Below are 21,148 nucleotides of genomic sequence, written 5' to 3' on the forward strand. Positions count from 1 at the left end.
CTGATTATCTGGATATGTTTGCGCAAACTCAGTAATCGACACTCTAGTCAAGTTACGTCAAGTTTGTTTATTTTAGTGCTTTCAAAGTCAACACACTAATGCCTGCGTTATTATTATTATTTTTCAGTTTAACGCGTAAAAAGTATTTAACGCGTTTAATGCAACATCAGTTTTTTTTTCTGTCATTCTTTGTATAGGATTACATCATATGATCCCACTCTTATTCTTGCAAATGCTTGTAAACCATTCAAGCACGACAAGACAAAAGAGAACATGCTCTCTGTGAATGTTCTGACACATACACGACACACAGAAAGACAGAAAGAAGAGAATCGAGTTCTCCTCCGTGATTGAGCGAAACATTAACATGCACAACTATGCCAAACTGTCCGTTTTATTGTGTATCCTTATAAATCGGTTAAATAAAGTCTTAAATGAATGTAAAAAGTTGTGAGAGAAAATAAGATGCGTGTGAGGTCTTAAAGTGACAGCAGTCCCTAATTTCATTAATGTTAATCAAAGATTGTCATTAATGTTAATCAAAGAAGAAAGGTAATCACTCACTTCTTTTAACTATGGGTGAAATTATCAGCTTTAATAAGGATTGATCTATATTTAATTTATTACCTTGATACGTTTTATAAATGTATTACATTTCTGCATATTTCACAGGGCACAAGTAAATATACAGTATATATTTAAATAATTTCATAGAGACATTAGTAGCTTTATTAGTATTAGTGATACTTGGCCTTTAAAGATGCCATTAAAAGAGTATTTAAAATAAACGCTACTGTTTTTATGTTCTTCCTACACGAATGTAATATTATAAAAGATTATAAAAATATTAAAACTTATACATACTTATATTAAAAATGTAAGTCTTTTTAATTGCAATTAATCACAAAAAATGGGTTATTATTCTAGTTAATTTATATAGCAATCAACTGCATTAAAGGTGCCCCAGAATGAAAAATTGAATTAACCTTGCCATAGTGAAATAATAAGAGTTCAGTACATGGACATCACATACTGTGAGTCTCAAACACCATTGCCTCCTACTTCTTATGTAAACCTCGTGCATAAAAAAAAAACACCACAGAAAAATAAGTGATTCTCAACATAACGGCAACTTTGACGCAATCACTGGGGATCATTAATATGTACGCCCCTAACATTTGCATCTGTCCGAACAAGTTCATTGTCAGGCGGAACTGCAGCCGAATCATCAGGAAAACAAGCGCCGCGTGAGCGTGGACACACGTCATGTTCCAGGCTGTGCAGGGGACATGAGGACTTTTCATACCCTTCCCACAGATAAAAAATGTTAACAGTCATGGTTGAGGTTTATTATAATCGGATACCGAAACAATTTAATTCAAAATCGTTTCTTTGCTCGGCCCATTTCAAGCAAGCTTTGCTTAGCGTCTTAAACTGAAGAAAGGGGCAATTCCAACTGTATTCCTGCAAGCAGTAAGTAGTGATTTATCCACTTATTGACTGTTTAAACAATTTCTGATTAAATTGAAAGTTTCTAGACAGCATTGGCTAGATAACGCAAGATGCTAGTACAGTAACAATAGGAATCTCCAAATACCATACAAAACGAAATAGTGTCCCTAATGACAAAGGTTAATATTATTTTGTATTACAAACCGTAAAACCATACAACCGTAGATACGTGTGTCATACTATGTTAGGTTAGTTGACGTTTAGTTGCTAACGTCACCTTCTCCACCATATAAGTTAAAACGATAGTGATTTAATAAGGCTTCTATTCATTTTGTAAAAATATATATTTATATTTTTGAGAACTGAAGTATGATATTTTCGCATGCTTGTATGTTAGAGTAGATCACAGTCACTGCGTAGCCTACATTGTGACTTACAGTACATTATATAAACATGCAATATCGTTGACAAAAAAAGAAGAGTCTAAAATGTAGTTTAAAAAAAATAAAAACTTGAACAAAAACCACTGGGGTTTTTTTCGGGGGGAAAGAAGAGCATTCATGCTTGCGGTTGCCAGATTTCAGTCAATTAAATTCCCCAATCAAAGGTTTTCTGTGAAAAGAACATGTATACTATCCAGTGTTTTCCTTAAACGTACAATCTGGCACGCTGCATGCTCTCTCTCTCGGCCGCGGTCGACGCGGATGATCTGAAAACCCCAATAAACAAGTAAGCTGCATTTTAGCATTCTCCATTTGAGATGTTCTTCTTAAAGCTATACTGTGTGATATTTTCCCCCATCTAGCGGTGAAAAGGTATATGACCATCCAGTGAATGTTAGTTTCTGTTCCTCTCAATTCTGATTTCGTTTTAACTCTTACGGTGGCCGATTTAGTCCAAGATTAACATGGCAATCCCCCCTCTCACATTCGACACGGTGCCATCGAGTTTTAAAACACGAAAAGCGACGCTTGAATTTACGTGTATGTCACTCTTTGGCTAATGTACTTTCAAGATGGAGGGGCAACATGGCAACCAGAATTCGAACCCCTCACCCGTATGTATTTTCAATGCCATAACTTGAAAGAAGCAAATATACATTAATGAGCACATATATTTTTAAAAGAACTAAGTGTTTTTAGCTAAAAAAGTTACACAGTGTAGCTTTAAAGTGTTATTCAGTCAGTCTGTGTTCTGTCAGAACGGTCAGGACTCACGAGCCGTGAGTGAACCCCCTTTATTAAAGTCGCTACCTGATTGCCTAATCCTAATCCCTCCTCCACACCTACTCCTAAACCTACCAACACTAGGGGGTAATAATCTTGCAGGGGGTACAAATACTCTGCACAACACCAGCAGTCGGCATTATTTCATCTTATTTTTAAAATCCTAATTTGGTAACACTTTATCTTAAGATTCAGTTATTAGCTATTAACTAGTTGCTTATAAGCATGCATATTACTAGGATATTGGCTGTTTATTAGTACTTATAAAGCACATATTAATGCCTTATTCTGCATGACCTTATTCTACATCTCTTAATCCTACCCAATACCTAAACTTAAATGCTACAAAAACGACATTAATAACTATTAATAAGCAGTATATTAGGAGTTTATTGAGGCAAAAGTCATAGTTAATAGTGAATGTGTTCCCCACACTACAAGTGTTACAATTTTTTTTTAATTGTTAGTGAAAAAGATTTTTTAATCTTATTCATGATGCTGTTTGGAAAATTACACCAAATAGTCAGCCGAAAGAGCGGACAAAGTTCTTTAGCTCCACCCACTCACATGAAGCACTGCAGATAATGTAATCGAGTTGATCTGTCTACTCTCTCAAAATTCTGAAATATTTTTGAATATATATTCAAAATCTGCAATAAACTTAAAATAGGTTTTAATTTAAAAACTTTAATTTGATTATAGTGTTCGCAATGCAGTTTGGGATTTCAGCTCTTCCCCTCACTAAGGCCGATCACAGTTTTGTGCCTTTGACATTTTGTCTGATTTTCAAAAATGTTGCTTCAAATCAAAGTTTGTAATGTTATGATTCTCATTATAGCTGATTGGCTTATTTCATGTCTTATAACTCTTTAACAAAGACTTTTTTTTAAATCCCTATGGGGAAAATTAATGAAAAAAAAAATACTTCCGGAACCACCACTGCTGAAAGAGCAGGAGGGAATTTTTGAACCCTAACACTGAGGAAAAAAAAAAATTACTAATAATTTTCACATACACAAACAAGACAAACAAGATGATTGAGGCAAACCAATCGGATGAGCATAAGTAAGCAAGCGTAAGTGTGAGGTCAGCACACAAAGAAATTACGCTCAAAGAACAATACCCAGAAGCCACTGCAAGGTCTTTTGGAAGATAGGCTACTATCTGAGACTTAAAATCCTTCGAATCATCACGGCTTAGACGGGACGAGAGATAAAAACATGTTTGGTCTCTAATGACAGATATTGGAATGTCAGTCATTAATCATTATGGTAATGTGGGTCAAATGGCTAAAGCCACATTTGAGGCATAAGCTGAGGAGGTAATTATGATTTTTAAAGGCCACATTTGGGCTTGAATGACATTACAAATGATATTGAATCTCATTAATGTTAATAAGTACTAATGGAAAATAAAAACACTTTGAAATTGCAATTCAAAGCAAATGTAATTGCATCATTTAAGCAATTAGAGAAAATGCACCTCAGTCCAGACAAAGTAAAAGAGAAACTCCAAGACTTCATGATGTATTTGAGGAATCAGATTCCCATTAAAAGCACTCTGCGTGGAAAATTCACTGAATTGAGTCTGCTGATGGCATTGTTTATTAACGCACGCCATCTGTGTTGTTTCACTAAAAGAATTATGCAAAACAAGTGCAAACGTGCCAATAAAATTATTGATAAAAGCAATTTGCATGTCACAATTCTTTTTTAGGACCGTTCTTAGAGCACATTTTTGGAAGATCGAGCAGATTACTTAACCACTATGATCCAGGGTCACTCTTTAAAATGCTGCACATCATGGGTATATGCCTGGTCATTCGATTGGTATTTAATAAATTATTACTTTTGATGAATATAAAATGTACACAAACAGCTTGTCTTATAAACATAATGAATTTGCCACCCGCTTTTTGCTTCAGGTAATTACAGTCCTGTTCTGCATATAAATACTGTGTACTTATGATAGTAATTATAATAACTTGGTAATAACTAGGTACTAATCCTGAACTTTGCATGAATACTGAGTGACTTAACAATAGGAAAAATCGCAGACAACTCCGGCTCGTCTGCAAACTGTTTCACAACCACACGAGATGTGACAAGAAAACAGCGCTCATTCACGCGTGCATCAGACCGGAGTTATTGAGCGAGATGGGAATTATTAAAAATAACAGCCCGCAAGAAGCTTGCGATCAAAATTTTCTGTGTGCTGAATTATTATTATTATTATTATTATTTTATTTTTTTTTGGGAAAAGGAGAAATAGACAAAATACAAAATATGGAGGAGGAAATGGTTAAGGAGATGCAGAGAGTATAAGTATTGTGTTCTGCAAAGAGAGTTTGATGTAAATTAATAATTTTGCAATGTGCTGCTGTTCCGCCACTGGTCAAGCTAATGTTTTTTCTCTGCTTTCTGTTTGATATAATTGTAAATATATGTATTATATACTGATATTCTGGGCTGCATTTCCCGAAACCTTCTTAACACTACGTCATTCTTAAGTTATACCTTAAGGTATCCCTTAACGCTAATATGTGTTTCCTGAAACAAACTTAGTTATAAATACCTTCTGTAAGTCATACTTTCGTAAGGTTGGTCTGGACCACTCTTAGCTATACCTTATCACTATTGACAGTTCATTCCACTAGTGGCCATCACTGTGCAAAAAGCTTCTTTATATGTCAGTCTATACGAATATAATTCCGAAGTTGTAATATGAGCCCGATCTCACGAAAATGCGTATACATAGTACTAGTTTGCAATCTTGTAGAATGTATACGCCAAAATGAGTTTTGGCATGCATATGGTACGCGGTTTTTCGTGTGCATATGAGACACACTTTATGGCGTATTCAAAGGTACATCAGCAAGCAAACCATTAGACAGGAAAAGCTTAGGAGCCTATTTAAAAGGAATGATTGTGGAGGGGAGTTTAGTCAAACTTTGGCAGCGAGGCAGCGAATAGAATTGTGCTAAATCAAAGATGTTTAGTATATGTTCACTATATTTCATACGTGAAAACTTTAGTCCCCTTGCTACCATGTCAGAAGCTGCTGTTCAAAATAAATTTTGCCTACGACAGCAAATTCAGCAGCTTTTAGATCTTGTTGGACCAACTTTGTTGAGACAAACTGCACGGAGTTACCCCCTCAGCCCTGAAATAAGCTGCTGGCGGCTCTCCTCTTTCTTTCTTTTTTCTAGTAGCAGCTGATTATATGTTTTGCGTGTTGCGTTTTTATTGACTAGGCCATCTAATAATATAAATCAGTTATTTACTCAATAATGTGATGCAGATGCTGCATGGGCAATAATCCCTGGTTGTGGAGTAAATCAAGACATTATGGAAAATATACTGTAATAATTTAAATGACGCGTGATGCTCATGATGCAGTTGAGCATGAGATTGCTGGTTTGTGCACTCATTTCAGAATTATGTAAAATTGAGGTGTAATTTTGTATGATAAATGAAAGTTCAACTATTTCTGAAGTGCTTCTTTTATAAAGAACATGATTTTTTTCTGCATAATGCAGTGAAATAGCCCCTGCACAGAGTAAATAATCGATTCTTGAGCCATTGATATAAGCCAATTCAGCACCGCGGCCACGGACAGCATCCGCTAAGGTCGCACTTAAGAAGGTTTACCTTAAGCAACCTACTAAGGTATAGTTCGGGGAACACGCCTAGAAATGGTATACCTTCAGTTAAGTTATACCTTTAGAGTCTTCGTAGCGTGCTAAGAGACAACGTTATCGGGAAATGCAGCCCTGGTCTATAACTCCTCCCCGAACTTCTCGCTGCCTTGAATCTTGCTCTCCCATTTGCTGTAGGTCATTTGCTTATTCTTAAAATGGGTTGTTGTGTGACAAGTAATCCCTAAGTTACAGTACATTTTCTGATAAGTATCAGAATTGACTTCATTCCCATTTGCTGCAGGTCATCTGCGATTTCAATTTCAGTCAGAACACACCTCATTTCACACAGCAGGATTTTGAATCGCCGACAGGTTTAAATATTTAGGATGCCAAATATCTCACGGGCATCTGCAATTCTCTCATATCGCGTCTTTGATAATTTTGATATATTCAATATTTGATAATTTGCACTGCGTGATTGTCACTCATGTGAACGAGCACCGATTTGCGTATAATTTCAGGTATTTGTCTGCGATTTCACAAATCCTCGTCAGCCCTCAGAAAATGCTAAAAATGCTCTTTGACCTCAGCATAAACTTAACGTTAACTTATGTAGTTTCTTAGGTAGGTACACTGTAATTAGATGTAAGTTCACATTCAGCAAAATAAAGTGCAACCCAAAAAAATAAAAAATACATTGCATAATAACCCTAATATCATATAAAGAAAGCTTGTTTGTCCTAAATAAAGGACAACTTTGAAGTGTCAAGTGGACTTATTAAAAAATATAACATGTTATGTTATTAACAATTTTCCAGTAAAATCACTTTATATACTCTCCATTTTTCTTGCCGTATTATTATAATTATTTTAATAGAAAAACAAATGTTTCTAGTACTTTGTATTTTTAAGGAAAGGTCTTTGTATCCTTGAACTGAAATAAATGATTATGCATTTATCATCAGTCCTCATACTGTGTGAACCTGACATTTGTTTATAGTGCAATATTAAACTTTGACTTTAATGCTTGGCTTAAAATACAGTTTTCATAACATTGATGAAAAATGCTAGAGAGATTGAATAACATGATACCAATCATTTCCTATCTTATGCTTGTAAGCCATATGAGAAAAATACATTGGTGGGACCATAACCATTGATAGTATTTGATAAACTGTATACAATAATTAAATGATTACCCTTTTCATGTATTTCATGTACAGTATTTACAGCGTACTTCATGGCACTCCAAGGGTACCATGATGCGAGAAAAAACAACAATGTAGCACTTTATTTTACAGTCATGATCGCCATATGTAGTTATTATAGTAATTACAATAACTGGGTAATGACTAGGTACTAAACAACGAACCTACACCGAAACCTAAAATTAAACCATGTAGTTACATTAAAGGGATACTTCAACGCTTTTTCATATTAAATTATGTTATTCCCTTAACTAAAACGAGTTGATACATACCTCTCTCACTCTGACGCGCGGTGATGATCTGATAGCATTAGCTTAGCCCACTAAGCCCAGTTCATTCACTACGGTACCAAACAGAGGTCAAGTTAGAAGCAACCAAACACCTCCACGTTTTCCTTTTCTAAGTGGATTAAAAATAAGAGCTATAATGTATAGCGGAATAGCACTTCTGAGAGTACTTCGACTCGGCGTCTGCGCAGTAAAACGTCCCGGCTGAAACATCCTCCCTCACATCTGGAGATGTGAGGTAGGATTAATATGTAGTTTAATATTAACATAGTTTAATATGAAAAAGTTAAGTTATCCAGGACTTTCGCTAAGTAATTGTAAGTACATGCAAGTGCACATACTGTAAAATAAAGTGCAAAAACAGTAACACTGTAGTACTTTTTGAGTGTGGAAGGGCTAAAAATGGACTGTTATAATCATAATACACCCATCATTGTGATTTTTTTATGTTTTATAAATTAATTGATTTCACCCAGATAATCCACAGTTTTCACTTCCCTTTATATGACAACAGTTTGAAGCAGTTAACGTTGATTTAACAATTGAATTTTTGTTGATGTTGCTCCCTTGTCTTCAAACTTAACATCCTCAGCTAAGAAAGGCTGTCAGCGTTTAAAAAATAAAATGAAGTCTTTTGTCGAGTTATTTATTCTTGTTTTACGATGTTCCTGCTCAGCAGTGTTTGCAGTGGTGGCCCTCTGAGAACTCCATGCTGTGATATTAATTGCTTGTTTTAACAGTGAGGCTGACTCATTCAGACTTTACCCCTGAGAACTGCCTTTTTTGTGCTGTCTTCCTCTCGGCTGCTATTATCTAAGAAGACGAAGAGATGGGTTTCTGAAGCGATGGGAAATCTCCTGCACACTGGGACGGTAACAGGCACAAGTCAGACCCTCTTGTGTGTTTATCTTATACAGCGGAGATAACGTTAAAATAACTCTCTGAAACCTACTGAGCAAGCAAAATTACAAAATGTTGAAGATAAAAGTACATACTCTATCATTCCAATGTTTGGGCTCGTTTGGGTTTTTGATGTTTTTGAAAGATGTATTTGATGCTCACCATGGCTGCATTTTTTTGATCAAATATTCAGTAAAAGTGTGAAAAATTATTACAATTTAAAATGACTGTTTACTATTTAATTTTTTTTAATGAATTCCTGTGATGCAAAGCTGATGTTTAGCATCATTACTCCAGTCTTCATTGCCACAGGATCCTTCAGAAATCATTACAATAGGCTGATTTAGTGTTTTTTCATACATATTATTATCTTATTATTATTAGGGCTGTCAAAATTTACATATTAATAATGCGTTAAAGAAGCACTAGATGCATGTGCGATTAACACAATGCACATTTTCTGTTTGATCCATGGCGTAGCCTGTAGTTGGAGAAATTGAGAGAAGTCATAGACGTAAAGGATGCAGCAGTAAACAATAATAGGGAAAGAAAAGGGTTAAAGGGTTAGTTCACCCAAAAATGAAATTGATGTCATTAATGACTCACTCGAATGTCGTTTCACACCCGTAAGACCTCAGTTCATCTTCAGAACACTGTTAAAGATATTTTGTATTTAGTCCGGGAGTGTATGCCAGTGTATGCACACTATACTGTCCATGTCCAGAAAGGGAATAAAAACATCATCAAAGTAGTCCATATGAGACCTCAGTTAGTTCATTAGAATCTCTTGAAGCATCGAAAATACGTTTTGGTCCAAAAATAACAAAAACTACGACTTTATTCAACATTGTCTTCTCTTCTGGTTTTGTTTTCAATCCTCAAATAAAGATTCGAACGGTTATGAATCAGCAGATTGATTCATGATTCAGATCACTAATATCACGTGATTTCAGCAGTTTGGCAGTTTGACACGCCTGAGGGTACTTTTAACGTCTTCATTGTGACGCGGAAGGCACTTGACCATGCTTCGGATTTCGACGCCTTGGGAGTGAAAATGGTTTGCTGTGTGACAAGTAATCATTAATTTATAGTTAATTTTCTGTTTGACAGAAATATTAAATATATTTAATCTCATACTGACCCCAAACTTTTAAAAAGTATAGAGATTAAGCATTGCAACGTAACAGATAATCCCACCTCACACTCAAAATCAGACATTTTAAAGCATCAAAGAGCCACAGCTAACTAAAAGCTGTCTCTTATATTAAATATTAAAATAATAACAGAACAAATTACACACGAAACTGACATTGCCATCAAACTGACATTAGTGACATATTATCACATCACTAGCATATTAGTTCTAATTAGAAGCTTTAGTATTTAGTCACATTTAAGACAGTCGCTAAACATATGGCAATCTCAATTGCAATTAACCAAATGTCCGCTCATATATCTCTACTGAATACTCATTAAAAATATTTTTTCTCAATCAAGCTTGAATAATATATAAACTGTTTGCAGCAATGTAATCTCAGCTGTAAAATTACACATCTTTGGACAAAGCACGTGTCTGACAATGCCCCAGATGCATGACAATGCAAACAATGCCAGATACTACTTTTTAGGTCCTTTTTAGGTTACTACTTTTAATAAAAAACAAATACAGTATGAAGCTATAAGACAAGTTTTTACTAGTGATGCAGTGTTGATTTTAGCATTGTGTATAAAGCATTGTGCTAATCTTTTAAACAGATGTATTACTGGTTTACTGGCTAAAGATTGACTAATCTGATTATACACTGATTATTTATAAATATATAAATACATCAAATTTATCTGGACTACAAAGATAACCTTAGTTAAAGATACACTTTGACTATTCACTATATACAGTGGTATAATATTATAAACATATAATAAATAATATGTGAATGCCATCGAAACATAAAGGTTTTGTTCTTTACACATAGCATATACTTTTTCTAAACACTATATACTCTCCGGACACTATATTAGGTATGCCTGTTCAACTGCCTATTATCGCAAATATCGGACCCACTTACTGACCCATACCACCACACCTGTCCCTAACTCTACCCGTATCCCACCTGAATATATCAGCAAAGGTGTTTAGCAATACAGTTTGAACACAGTAAGTACATTGTACTTATTTTTTGATGTAAGTACATAGTAATTAAGGCCACCTAATATAAAGTGGGGCCCAAATATCTAATCAGCCAATCACATGTCAGAAATGAATGCATCCAGGCATGCAAACATGGTCAAGATCTGCTGAAGTCCAAACTGAGCACCTGAATTGGGAAGCAAGTTGGTATAAGTGACTTTGAAAGGGGCATGGTTTTTGGTGCCAGTTGGGCCGGTCTGAGTATTTCAGAAATGGATGATCTACTTGGATTTTCACATACAACCATCTCTAGGATTTGCAGAAAATGGTCAGAAAAAGAGAAAATATCCAGTGAGTTATACCAAAATGGTTATAGCAAAAATACCTTGCTGTTGCCAGAGAAGAATGGCCAGACTGGTTTCAGCTTATAGAAAGGCAACGGTAACTCACCATGTTACAACTGAGGTCTGCAGAAGAGTATCTCTGAACACACTACTGTCGAACCTGGTTTGTTGAGGTTACTGATCATTTTAATATTAAATCGATAAATTACTAGATTTTATCAATAAATAATACTGTAAATAATACTTTAGCGTTCATGGCTTGACTGTTCGAGACTGTTTTCCATGATGGCTGCCATCTGTAAACTTGTAATGCACTGTGTTTATAAAGTATCTTCTTATTAAACTGTTTGTACACTTACACAGTTCTCAATGCTTCGGTTTGCATGTAGGGACCCTCATTATGCTACCGTGTTAGTGTGAGGCTATTTTGAGCCTTGTTAGTGGTATTAACTAGCGATTTAATTTCACTTATTCCATGCCCAATACACTAGCATTATAAGATAATCTGTTTAAACAAACATTTATTTGTAGATTAAACTCTTTACATTAGATTTCCATGAAAACGCATCCCAAAGACGAACTACTCGGTAACCATCTTTTAATTACCCCTTGGTTCATTTCTCACCGAAGTTGCCCTTTATTATTAATTATTTATTTTAATTTAAATTGAATGACTTGATGGCTTTTCATTAAACGTCACAAACCCCCGTCTGGGAAACCCTGGCGTAATATTTAATACACTTAATGGATTATGTAATTAACTTAATTGTTATGTCATGTCATTTGGAAGCAACTTCGTGTACAAGTCAATGGACTATTGGTAGATCTAATATTTGATATCTCTTTATTGTGATGGTCCCCCAACATTCATTCTACTGACAATATGTCAATTTACAAAAACATGCCAACTTATTCCACTTACCTGAAGCCTAATACCTAACCCTAACCTAATTCAAATGAGAGTTAAGTGACATGGAGTTGTAAAGTTACTTATAGCTAGCAGAATGTCAAAAAGTGGACCACTGAAATAAAGTATAACCAAAATGTCTATTAAATTAAAGGGCAGCCTTGAACAATGTAAGAGTGGATTGATAGAATAAAGGTAACCAAACCAATTAAAACAAACGAAGTAGAAAGTAGACACAAACAGGAAACACAGAGGGAATTCAGTGTCAGTGAAAGAGAGTGAGGGACAAACAGAGGAAAAGAAACATAGGAGTGCATCAGTCTGTGTACCTTTAGGCCAGAGTCATAGGGGGAAAGGCCTACAATGGCATGCGTTAGTGTGAGCTAGGCTGGATGGTTGCGTACTCGACAAGGTCCCCGCCAGTGTGCACAGAGCTTCGAGGGCTGGGAGAAGATGCCAAAGCTGCAGTATCCAGTTCCGCATACTGGACATCACAGTCCTTGTGACCAGAGTTCTGGAGATAAGAGAGGTGGAGAGGATGTATGAGGAGTGGAGCTCAAAAAAGAGAAAGAGAGAAAGAGAGAGTGTAGAGGAGAACAGAAAGAGAGAGCTGTCACTCCAATCTGAGAACACAGACTGCAGGTTGGATGAAAGGAACTTCACTGAGGAGGCCAGTCGTAATACCATTGTGTGTTTTTTGTTTGTTTTTTTGTTGGTGTATTGTTTTTTTTTGTTTTTTTACTCTTTACTAAAAATTTCTAACTAAAAATATGTTTTTTTTGTTGTTTTTTTTTGTCTGAAATAAAAGCCATTTTATATGAGGGTGAATCTCACATAAAAAAATATTTAGAAAAAAAGTTACCTGGTTGCCTTAAAATTTTGAGTTCACTGAAATTAAAATTTTGAGTTAATACAATAAACATTTTTTGAGATTCGACAACCTTTATTAAAATAATATTAAACGATTTTGTAAGTATATTGGGTAATTGTGTGTGTTTTATTTCTGATGATGCAGTGAAACATGCCAAATAGTGCTATTTTCATGATTTATAAAAAAAAATTGTATGTGGTTCAGATACAATAATATTTTGAGTTTCTATTTATTAAACAAATTTCCTTCATTGTATCAACTCAAATTTTTAATTTCAATAAACTCAAAATTTTAAGGCAACCAGGTTACTTACTTTTTTAAGTTAAACCAACAAAAAACAACATTTTTTTTATGGTATTTTCTCGTATGTTTTGTATTGCTGTAAGGTAATGCATCATGATGTATTTCTTTATTTATTTGAAAATGTTTTAGTCATTTACACTATTCTTAATGGTGATTCTCATTACATATACTATATATCACTACTCATACAGTCATTATTACTTACAAATAAAAGACTGAATGTGCTTAAAACTTAATAATGTTGTTTCATAACATATAAATTGTTAAAAATACTTTAATTTGAAATGCATTTTTCCCCCACACAACATTAATTATTATTATTATTTTATTCTTTTTGCATTTTGTATATGAAAATGGGGGTGGGGAGTTGCTTAATTGTCATAGAATATTATATAATAATATTAGTATAAGTTAAATTGTTACGTAATGTGACTTACATTTATAATTGTCGTTATATATATATATATATATATATATATATATATATATATATATATATATATATATATATATATATATATATATTTTGTATTATTATTATTATTATTATTATTTTTAAGCATCATGGTAATGATAATTACATAGTTAAATAATGAAATTAACTAATGAAAGAACATTTATGAAAGAAAGAAAAAAATAATAATCCTTGGAGTTGAATATGGCCAGGCCATGTTTTTGCCAGGTTTTGTGAGATTAACCCCTACAATAAGCTTATGTCCTGATAGTAAGACCAACAACATATGTATTTTTATACACTCAATGTATATTGGCTCTGTAAATGATTCTTTCATTGTTTCTGTATTGGTATCACCGTCTTGACTCTATGACTTCCTTCTGCCTCTACAGCTGTTAAATCGTGTAGTTCAGGCAATATGACGAGACTCCTCCAGTGAAGTGACATGGAAGAGCAGCGATGAGATGAATGGACAGACATTATGAAGCATGATAATGATAACACTGAAACCAGACGTGGCGATGTTTCCATATAAAGAGACAGATGGCCTGCCGTGTAACCGATAAATCAATCAAGCTAGAACAAACAAACATGAGCCTGTGTTCAAAAGGGCCACGGACTTGAACACAGCTCCTCAAGGTTGAGCAAATGACAATCAATGATGTGAATCTGTAAGATGACATACAGTGGCCCGATTTGTATTTGAACCATGAATGCCATTGCAGTACATTTCAAAATATCACTTATTAATGTAAATGTTCTATCAATGACATTCAAACTAAATGTCCACATACTGTACTCTTTGGGTCCACTGTATTAACACACAAATGGGGGACAAAACAAGTCTTAGACATGAGCAGGAGAGGACAGAAAGGTAAAAGATGTATTCCATACATCAATAACACATGAAGAACAATAATAAAAAAGCAGCACAATCAAAAATAATCCACCATTCACACTGCACAAAACCTGATATAAAAGAAGACGAGCATAACATGAAAACAAAATGAGCGCACACACTAAATGACAAACTTCAACGCAATCGCGGGACCTAAAGACATTTGGATAAGATGAGATGGCAATGTTTTGAAATGATTTAGCCCATGAAATGTTTATGAGACAACTTGAATCTCATAAAAAGGTCATTATCTGCTTTGTTCTGGCCACAAATCATTGAATTGTAATAAAAGAATTCACAATCTTCGAGTAATGCGGCGGATTTCACCCGCAGGCCGCATTAATGTGGCGGCTCTTCAGCCATTATCCAATCACTGCTGAGGAGCTAATGAACACTCTGGTGGAATTCTATAATCTCTCAGTGGTGGCACTTTATATTCAAACTAGGAGCATAAACTGTCATCTTCCTTTATCATTACTTTCCCTTCGTTTTCTGGCGCAGCAGGGTTTTCACTTCTGCTTTGACAGTTCCTATCCTCTTTATATCCCATAGTTCATGATAACATCTAGCAGATAATTGTTTTATTCAGATTCAAATGACAAACTCCCCATCTGAGCGATGCTGCGGCGGAGGAAGGGGCTTGTAATCTTCAGTAATTCACTAGGTTTGTAAGCCGGTGTCATTGTATGCGAACAGATGCTGTAGATATTGGTTTTGATGTCTCAGTGATAGTAATGCAATGGGATGTTCAGTGTAAGGTATCTCCTGTTGGCGGTGCTCTTTGTGAATAGGTGATGAGATGAGCTCTGCGGTATCTGTGTGGTGTGCCTTTGGTGCAGTGCTGTGAGATGGCGAGAGTGTCTCCCTGGCCCGTTCTGCTTAAGATGACAAAGTGAACAGAGAGCCGAGCTGCCTCTACACCTACCCCTGCTTTTCCGTCCCTGGAGTTCAAGAGGCTTTAGGAAGACAAGGGTTGCATCCCGATGCCAGTTCCCAGACCCCCAAAAATCAAGTGGAATTCTGAATGTCGTTTTTGTTCCTTTGAAAGGCACAACTTTTTTCTTTTTTTTTTAAAGCGAGCAACTGAATCCCTTCATGAATTACCTTGCGACGAGGCTGTTAGGCTGTGTCCACCGAAGCATTTTTCAGCCAGCTGAAAACACCAGTGCTCTTCTGAAAACCCCTAGCAACCCCTTCTGAAAACACCTAGCTCTGGGAGTTTGAAAGCACTTCTGTAGTGTGTTTTTTAAATTATTATTATTTTAGTAGAGAGCAAGGGCCAGATTTCCTAAACCGGGCAAATTAGCATGTGCTCAATTGCAAAGAAGGAAAGTTCTGCGCGTGATCTACTGAATAAGCACAAAATAAATAATACAGGCACAGCCGGATCATTTCCATAAGGATCAAGACAATAAACCGAGAGCAGTGCCAATTAGTGTCTGTTTTAAAACATGCTTTTTTGGGTAGAAAATATAGTTGTTCAAATACCATTAAACTGACAAGGGTAACCCTTAGTAAATTGTTTTGCATGATTCAATTAAATACTTTCCTTCTGTAAAATTTGTATCTGAAAGGATAACTCCTACAACTGCATATGTAATAAGGTCAGCCCTCAAAAATAAATAAATAAATAAAACAGAAAAAAAACTTTTAAACCATTTTCATTGCAGATTTTTCACTGCGTGTCTTTAGTAAATACTGATTTAACTTCTTCACACACACTTCTTACCGGCATATGTCTGTTACACTCACCCTCCTAAAACTCACTCCCATCCAAGTCACAGCACCAAATGTAAACGGTCCTACTTGACCCGCTCCAAGCGTTATTCAAACTGGGGTTTTCAGATTGTGAGGGGGTGCGCTAACAAGGATGCTAAAGAAAGCAACTGCTAGCATCAGTCGCCAATGCACCTCTTGAGGCAAGGGGAGTAAGGCTTTTACTGCCTTCGTCTGTTGCACTCACCCCCCTAAACCTCACGAAACCTCATCCGGGTCACGGCACCAAATGTAACCGGTCCTTCTTAACTTGCTCCAAGGGTTATTTGAACTGGGGTTTCCAGAGGGGGAGGTGACACATTAACAAGGACATTAAAAAAGGGAACTGCTAGCATCAGTTGCTAGCACACCTCTCGAGGCCAAGAGTGTGAGGTGTGCATGCACAGCTCCTACTGGCCTAAGTCTGATACACTGACAGTAGTTTCTAACAGCAAAAAAAGGGTTTGCGCAGGAGCAGGCTGTTAGTAAATCTGGCACCAAGGCTGTAGCAATGTCTTGAACATTGGGGGTCCAACTAACTAACTAACTTCTCCATAATCAGACCTCAGCTCACTGAAGCTGCATATGATGTAGGGGATGACATCCAAAAATACAGAGTATAACTCACATCCTGTCAAAGCAAAAACAGCCATATTAGATTTAAATAGTTTTTAAAGGTCAATGAATAATGAATCATAATGTAATTAGTGTTAACCTTACTTGTCAAAGGCATACTGACATATAATCTTACTACACACTCAAAATATGCGATTTCCTTAACACCATAAAGCACATTTCAGTGTATAATAGAAGTGTGCAAATTGGATGCAGCCACAGTCAAAAACAGGAAGTGTTACCTCAGCATCACTGTCGAGCAATCGGTGGCTAGTGAGGTGTGTGAAAGTAGAAGGAATTTGACGTTGATTATTTGAGACCCCATCTAAAATGGCTTCTCAGCCACACACCAATCACTTCTGCAATGTTTATGCCCTTTTCAACAATTGAAGCACATTCAAATGAACACAATGGACATGCTATTCAAGCTAATTACAGTCACGTCAGCTATCAGGAGGCGGTGTATCCCCTCTGGGACCATGCGTTCTAGGTCGGAAAAGCTCCTTTATTAGTCTCCGGCTCTTTTCATTAACAAGAACACTAAGAACTTAAGCACACGCACTGTCGCTTTGACATCAAAGACAATGTGTTTTTTTTTTAATTATACCTTTTATTATGTGTCAGTGTGTAATGTATTTTTCATTCTCTGCATGTAGAATTATATTTATGTACTGCAGTATTACATATAAAGCTGTCATACATATATTGAATTAGATTAGATCTCTGCTAGCATGAGCACTTTGAATTCTATACTATAGAAATTACCCCACTTTACTGTATGCTCTCGTATAAATGCTGCTAATTAACTGTTGTGTAGTTGTTTAATTAGGGTTTGACAGTTTGTGTTGCGTATAGCACAACAAATCTAGCAGATATTTTCTTAGATATCGTCAGCACAGTCAAACGATTTTGCGTTAGCAGCACTGCAGCAATGGTTCGCTGCTGTTCATTAGTACAATCATCTTCACAGTCCCTCAAGTATACACTCAACATCATAAGGGCACACTGTATTCCCACTGTATGATTTAAACAGGTAATTCACAGCACCTCAACACTCTTGTTAGCATGTGAAAATATGCAGCAAGGGTTTCTCTTGACTTTAGATTCTTCTGTTTTGAGTATCACATTAACATATAAACACATCCCAGGCTTTTCACAAAAATGTGTTATTTTTTTATTAGATGTGTAAAGAGTAGTCTTAAAGAGGATGCATTGTAGGTGTATACGAACATGTGCATGGAAATCACTCAACGGTGAAGTACATGAATCATTAATGAAAACTGCAAAAATGACACATGGCCGCAATGCAAGGGCATTTTTGCGTGGTTGCTAGGTGGTTGTTTATCGGCAATAAGTCCAGCTCCCCACACCAGCCCACTCCCAAGTCCACTGCACATTTATAATCCTTGATGATCAAAACAGACCAAGGTTATCCAGTTAGACAGTTAGCAAAACTTTTTAATGAGAGAATTTTTTACTATTTTAACTATTTGTGCCATTATTTTGTTTTAGTATATAAACTTTAACATTTTGTGTTTTAAGGAGATTTCATCTTTGATACTGTGGATCATTAGCCTAGAAATCTAGATTCACCCTAGCGGCAGCAAATTTAATCTGCCCGCAAGTGTCGTCTAGCAACTCTCAATACCCTTCTGAGCTGTATTCCCCTAACTCTTGCCGGGCCAATCACATCATGTATAGAGTCGGTGGGCGGGGCCATAATGATGACGGCCGAGTTGCGTTTGCGTGCTTCTAGTAAACACAAAAGCTGGCGAACGGCAGTCTTTCGAATCAGCTTTGACCGCGATTCTGGAAGACTTGGCGTTAAGCTTTTCTCTGAGAAAAGAACAAAGAACGGCACTGAAGTCATTCTTAAAAAGGGAAGATGTGTTCGGCTGTGTTTAGCTGACTGGATACGGTGAATGTTTAATTTATCAACAAGCTCTGTTTCACCTTCGTTGCTCTGGTTGGTGTAGCGCTATCCTATCGCGTGCAGAGGGAGTTTGAAAGACAACCGTTTATCCCGCCCCTCAGATTGAGCCCTGTCTATGGTGAGTTTCCAGACCAAACATATTGATGTGGGTCTGGCTTGTCAGGCTAGTGGATCATTTTATCCTTTTTTTTTTTTTTGTGACATTGTGTTTGACCTTTAAGGGTACCGCCTTACAATTGTTTAATTCTTATCTTAAAGACAAGGCTTTCGCTATAGCTTTGGGTAAGTATTCTTTGTCCTTAGCTCCTATTATTTATGGAGTACCCCATGGGTCCATACTCGGACGCATCATTTTCCATTAACTGTATAATCTACCGCTTAGAATTATCAGTTTCGAGGAATCACAGTTTCGTTGTATTTTTACGCTGATGATACCCTGCTTTATTTGACATCGAAAGCACTGCTGTTTTGAGGACATAAATAAGTGGTTGTCAAATAACTTTCTCCAACTTACTAAAGACAAAAAAATATTAATAATAATTGAGAGGGGGTCTTACCAATGAGTTTGGTAATTGTTTCTCTTCAGTTTTGTCTCAGATAAGAACCTTGATAAGAATATTTTGATCAATTATAAATTAATTATAAACTTAAAACATAGGTTCTTCTCACTGTATCCTTTCTCTTTGGTAGCAACACGTTTACAGCATGCTTTTCTATTTCTACCAAAACAACAAAAGTCACATCCTTCAAACACACTGCTAGTACAATGCTGTGTTTAACGAGAATGATACTCCCGATAATTCAACAGCCGTGTCACGCTGTCATCGCAATCGTGACAAATGTGACATTTTCACACACAGTAAGCCCAACAAAACTATAAAATATGACACAACAAGCCTATATCGGGCAGGAGATTGTGGCTGTTGAAGAGGTATGCGGCACAGAGTTATAGAGAAGAAAATGCATCAATATACCATCCTGCAAATGAGAGTAGCGGGCTGAAAGACAATGCAATACGATGTAGACCTACAATCTGTGCACACAGGGTTGCTGGGTAACTAGTGTCTTAATTGCCCTGCAATGTAGAGCACCATTATATAAGAAAGGATGAGGTGCAGAGTGACCTAAAGAAAAAAATCCTCAAAGCAAAGATGGCCAAGCTCGATGAGATTATATTTCACCAAGTATGTGTTTGGTTTACTGTGGAGAGTGTGACACTATTGTAATTCAATTATATATTATTATATATATGGAGCCATGGTGTAAATGCATTTCCAGACTAAACTGCTTAATTTCTCTGCAGAGAAGCGACTGAAACAAAGGCTTCATAAACCAAGGTCCTGACTCTCTGTGGTCATTAAAAATCACAGGATGTACTTTGATAAAGAGTAGGGGTTACACCCCAGCATCCTGGCCAAAATTTGTCAAGTGGCCTCTGTCCATCATGGTCTACTAATCATCCCCATATATTGACTGGCTTCATCACTCGGTCTCCTCTCCACCAATCAGCTGCTGTGTGGTAGGCATTCTGGCACAATATGACTGCCCCTCGTTATCAGTACCCCCCGTCCCTGAAATCATCGCCCTTCACCACGTTCCCGACTGGTTTGGGTGATAGAGAGAGGAGGAGAGGCTAGTCTCTCTCTCCCCGTGTATTCCCATGCTGGTGTCCTTGTGGGTCCAGGAAGGCAGCACGGAGGGAATCCCGCACCACTAAAGATGTATTGCCGGACCCGCAGTCCAGAATCGTGATGCACACGCAACCCCACTGGCAGGCTAGGATGCCGGGCCATTGCATCAAAGTCACCACTTGCTCCTCGGACCAGAGAGAGATGCGTGTGCGGCCGTCGGACCCATCCTATCCAGTCACTACCCTTTTTTCATGATTCCTTGGCCCAATGAGGACACCAGATCCCCTGTTTTGTTACACTTATTCCCCTTTTTTTAACTTTTTATGTTTATTTGTGTTAATAAATGTCTCTTCGAGGCCTGACGCCACACATACTTTCTGTCGTTTGCGCTACCCGCCATATTGGTGGAGAATGCGGGCAAGGTTGAGCTTAGACAGTTGGGTACCAAGTTATGACGTCATCCCCCTTCACTCTCACGGAAGTTCTTGGAACACTGAACTGGGATAGAGAAACAATGGATACAGCCTCCCAAAAACCAGAAGGGTAAGTGATGTTCCTTTTATCATTTACCCTGTGGTTGGATGAGGATGTGAACT

General features: G+C 36.6%; 1 protein-coding gene across 1 annotated transcript in view; it reads right to left on the reverse strand.

Moving 5' to 3' along the window:
* nectin1b (nectin cell adhesion molecule 1b) overlaps positions 1-21,148 on the reverse strand; it is a 321,725-nt gene that overhangs the window by 13,872 nt on the left and 286,705 nt on the right. Inside the window, 1 exon segment of the mRNA XM_067419324.1 lies at positions 12,497-12,606. Within this exon segment, the coding sequence (XP_067275425.1) occupies positions 12,497-12,606 (110 nt within the window).

This window comes from Pseudorasbora parva, chromosome 16 (genome assembly GCF_024679245.1).
Source record: "Pseudorasbora parva isolate DD20220531a chromosome 16, ASM2467924v1, whole genome shotgun sequence".
NCBI lineage: Eukaryota > Metazoa > Chordata > Actinopteri > Cypriniformes > Gobionidae > Pseudorasbora > Pseudorasbora parva.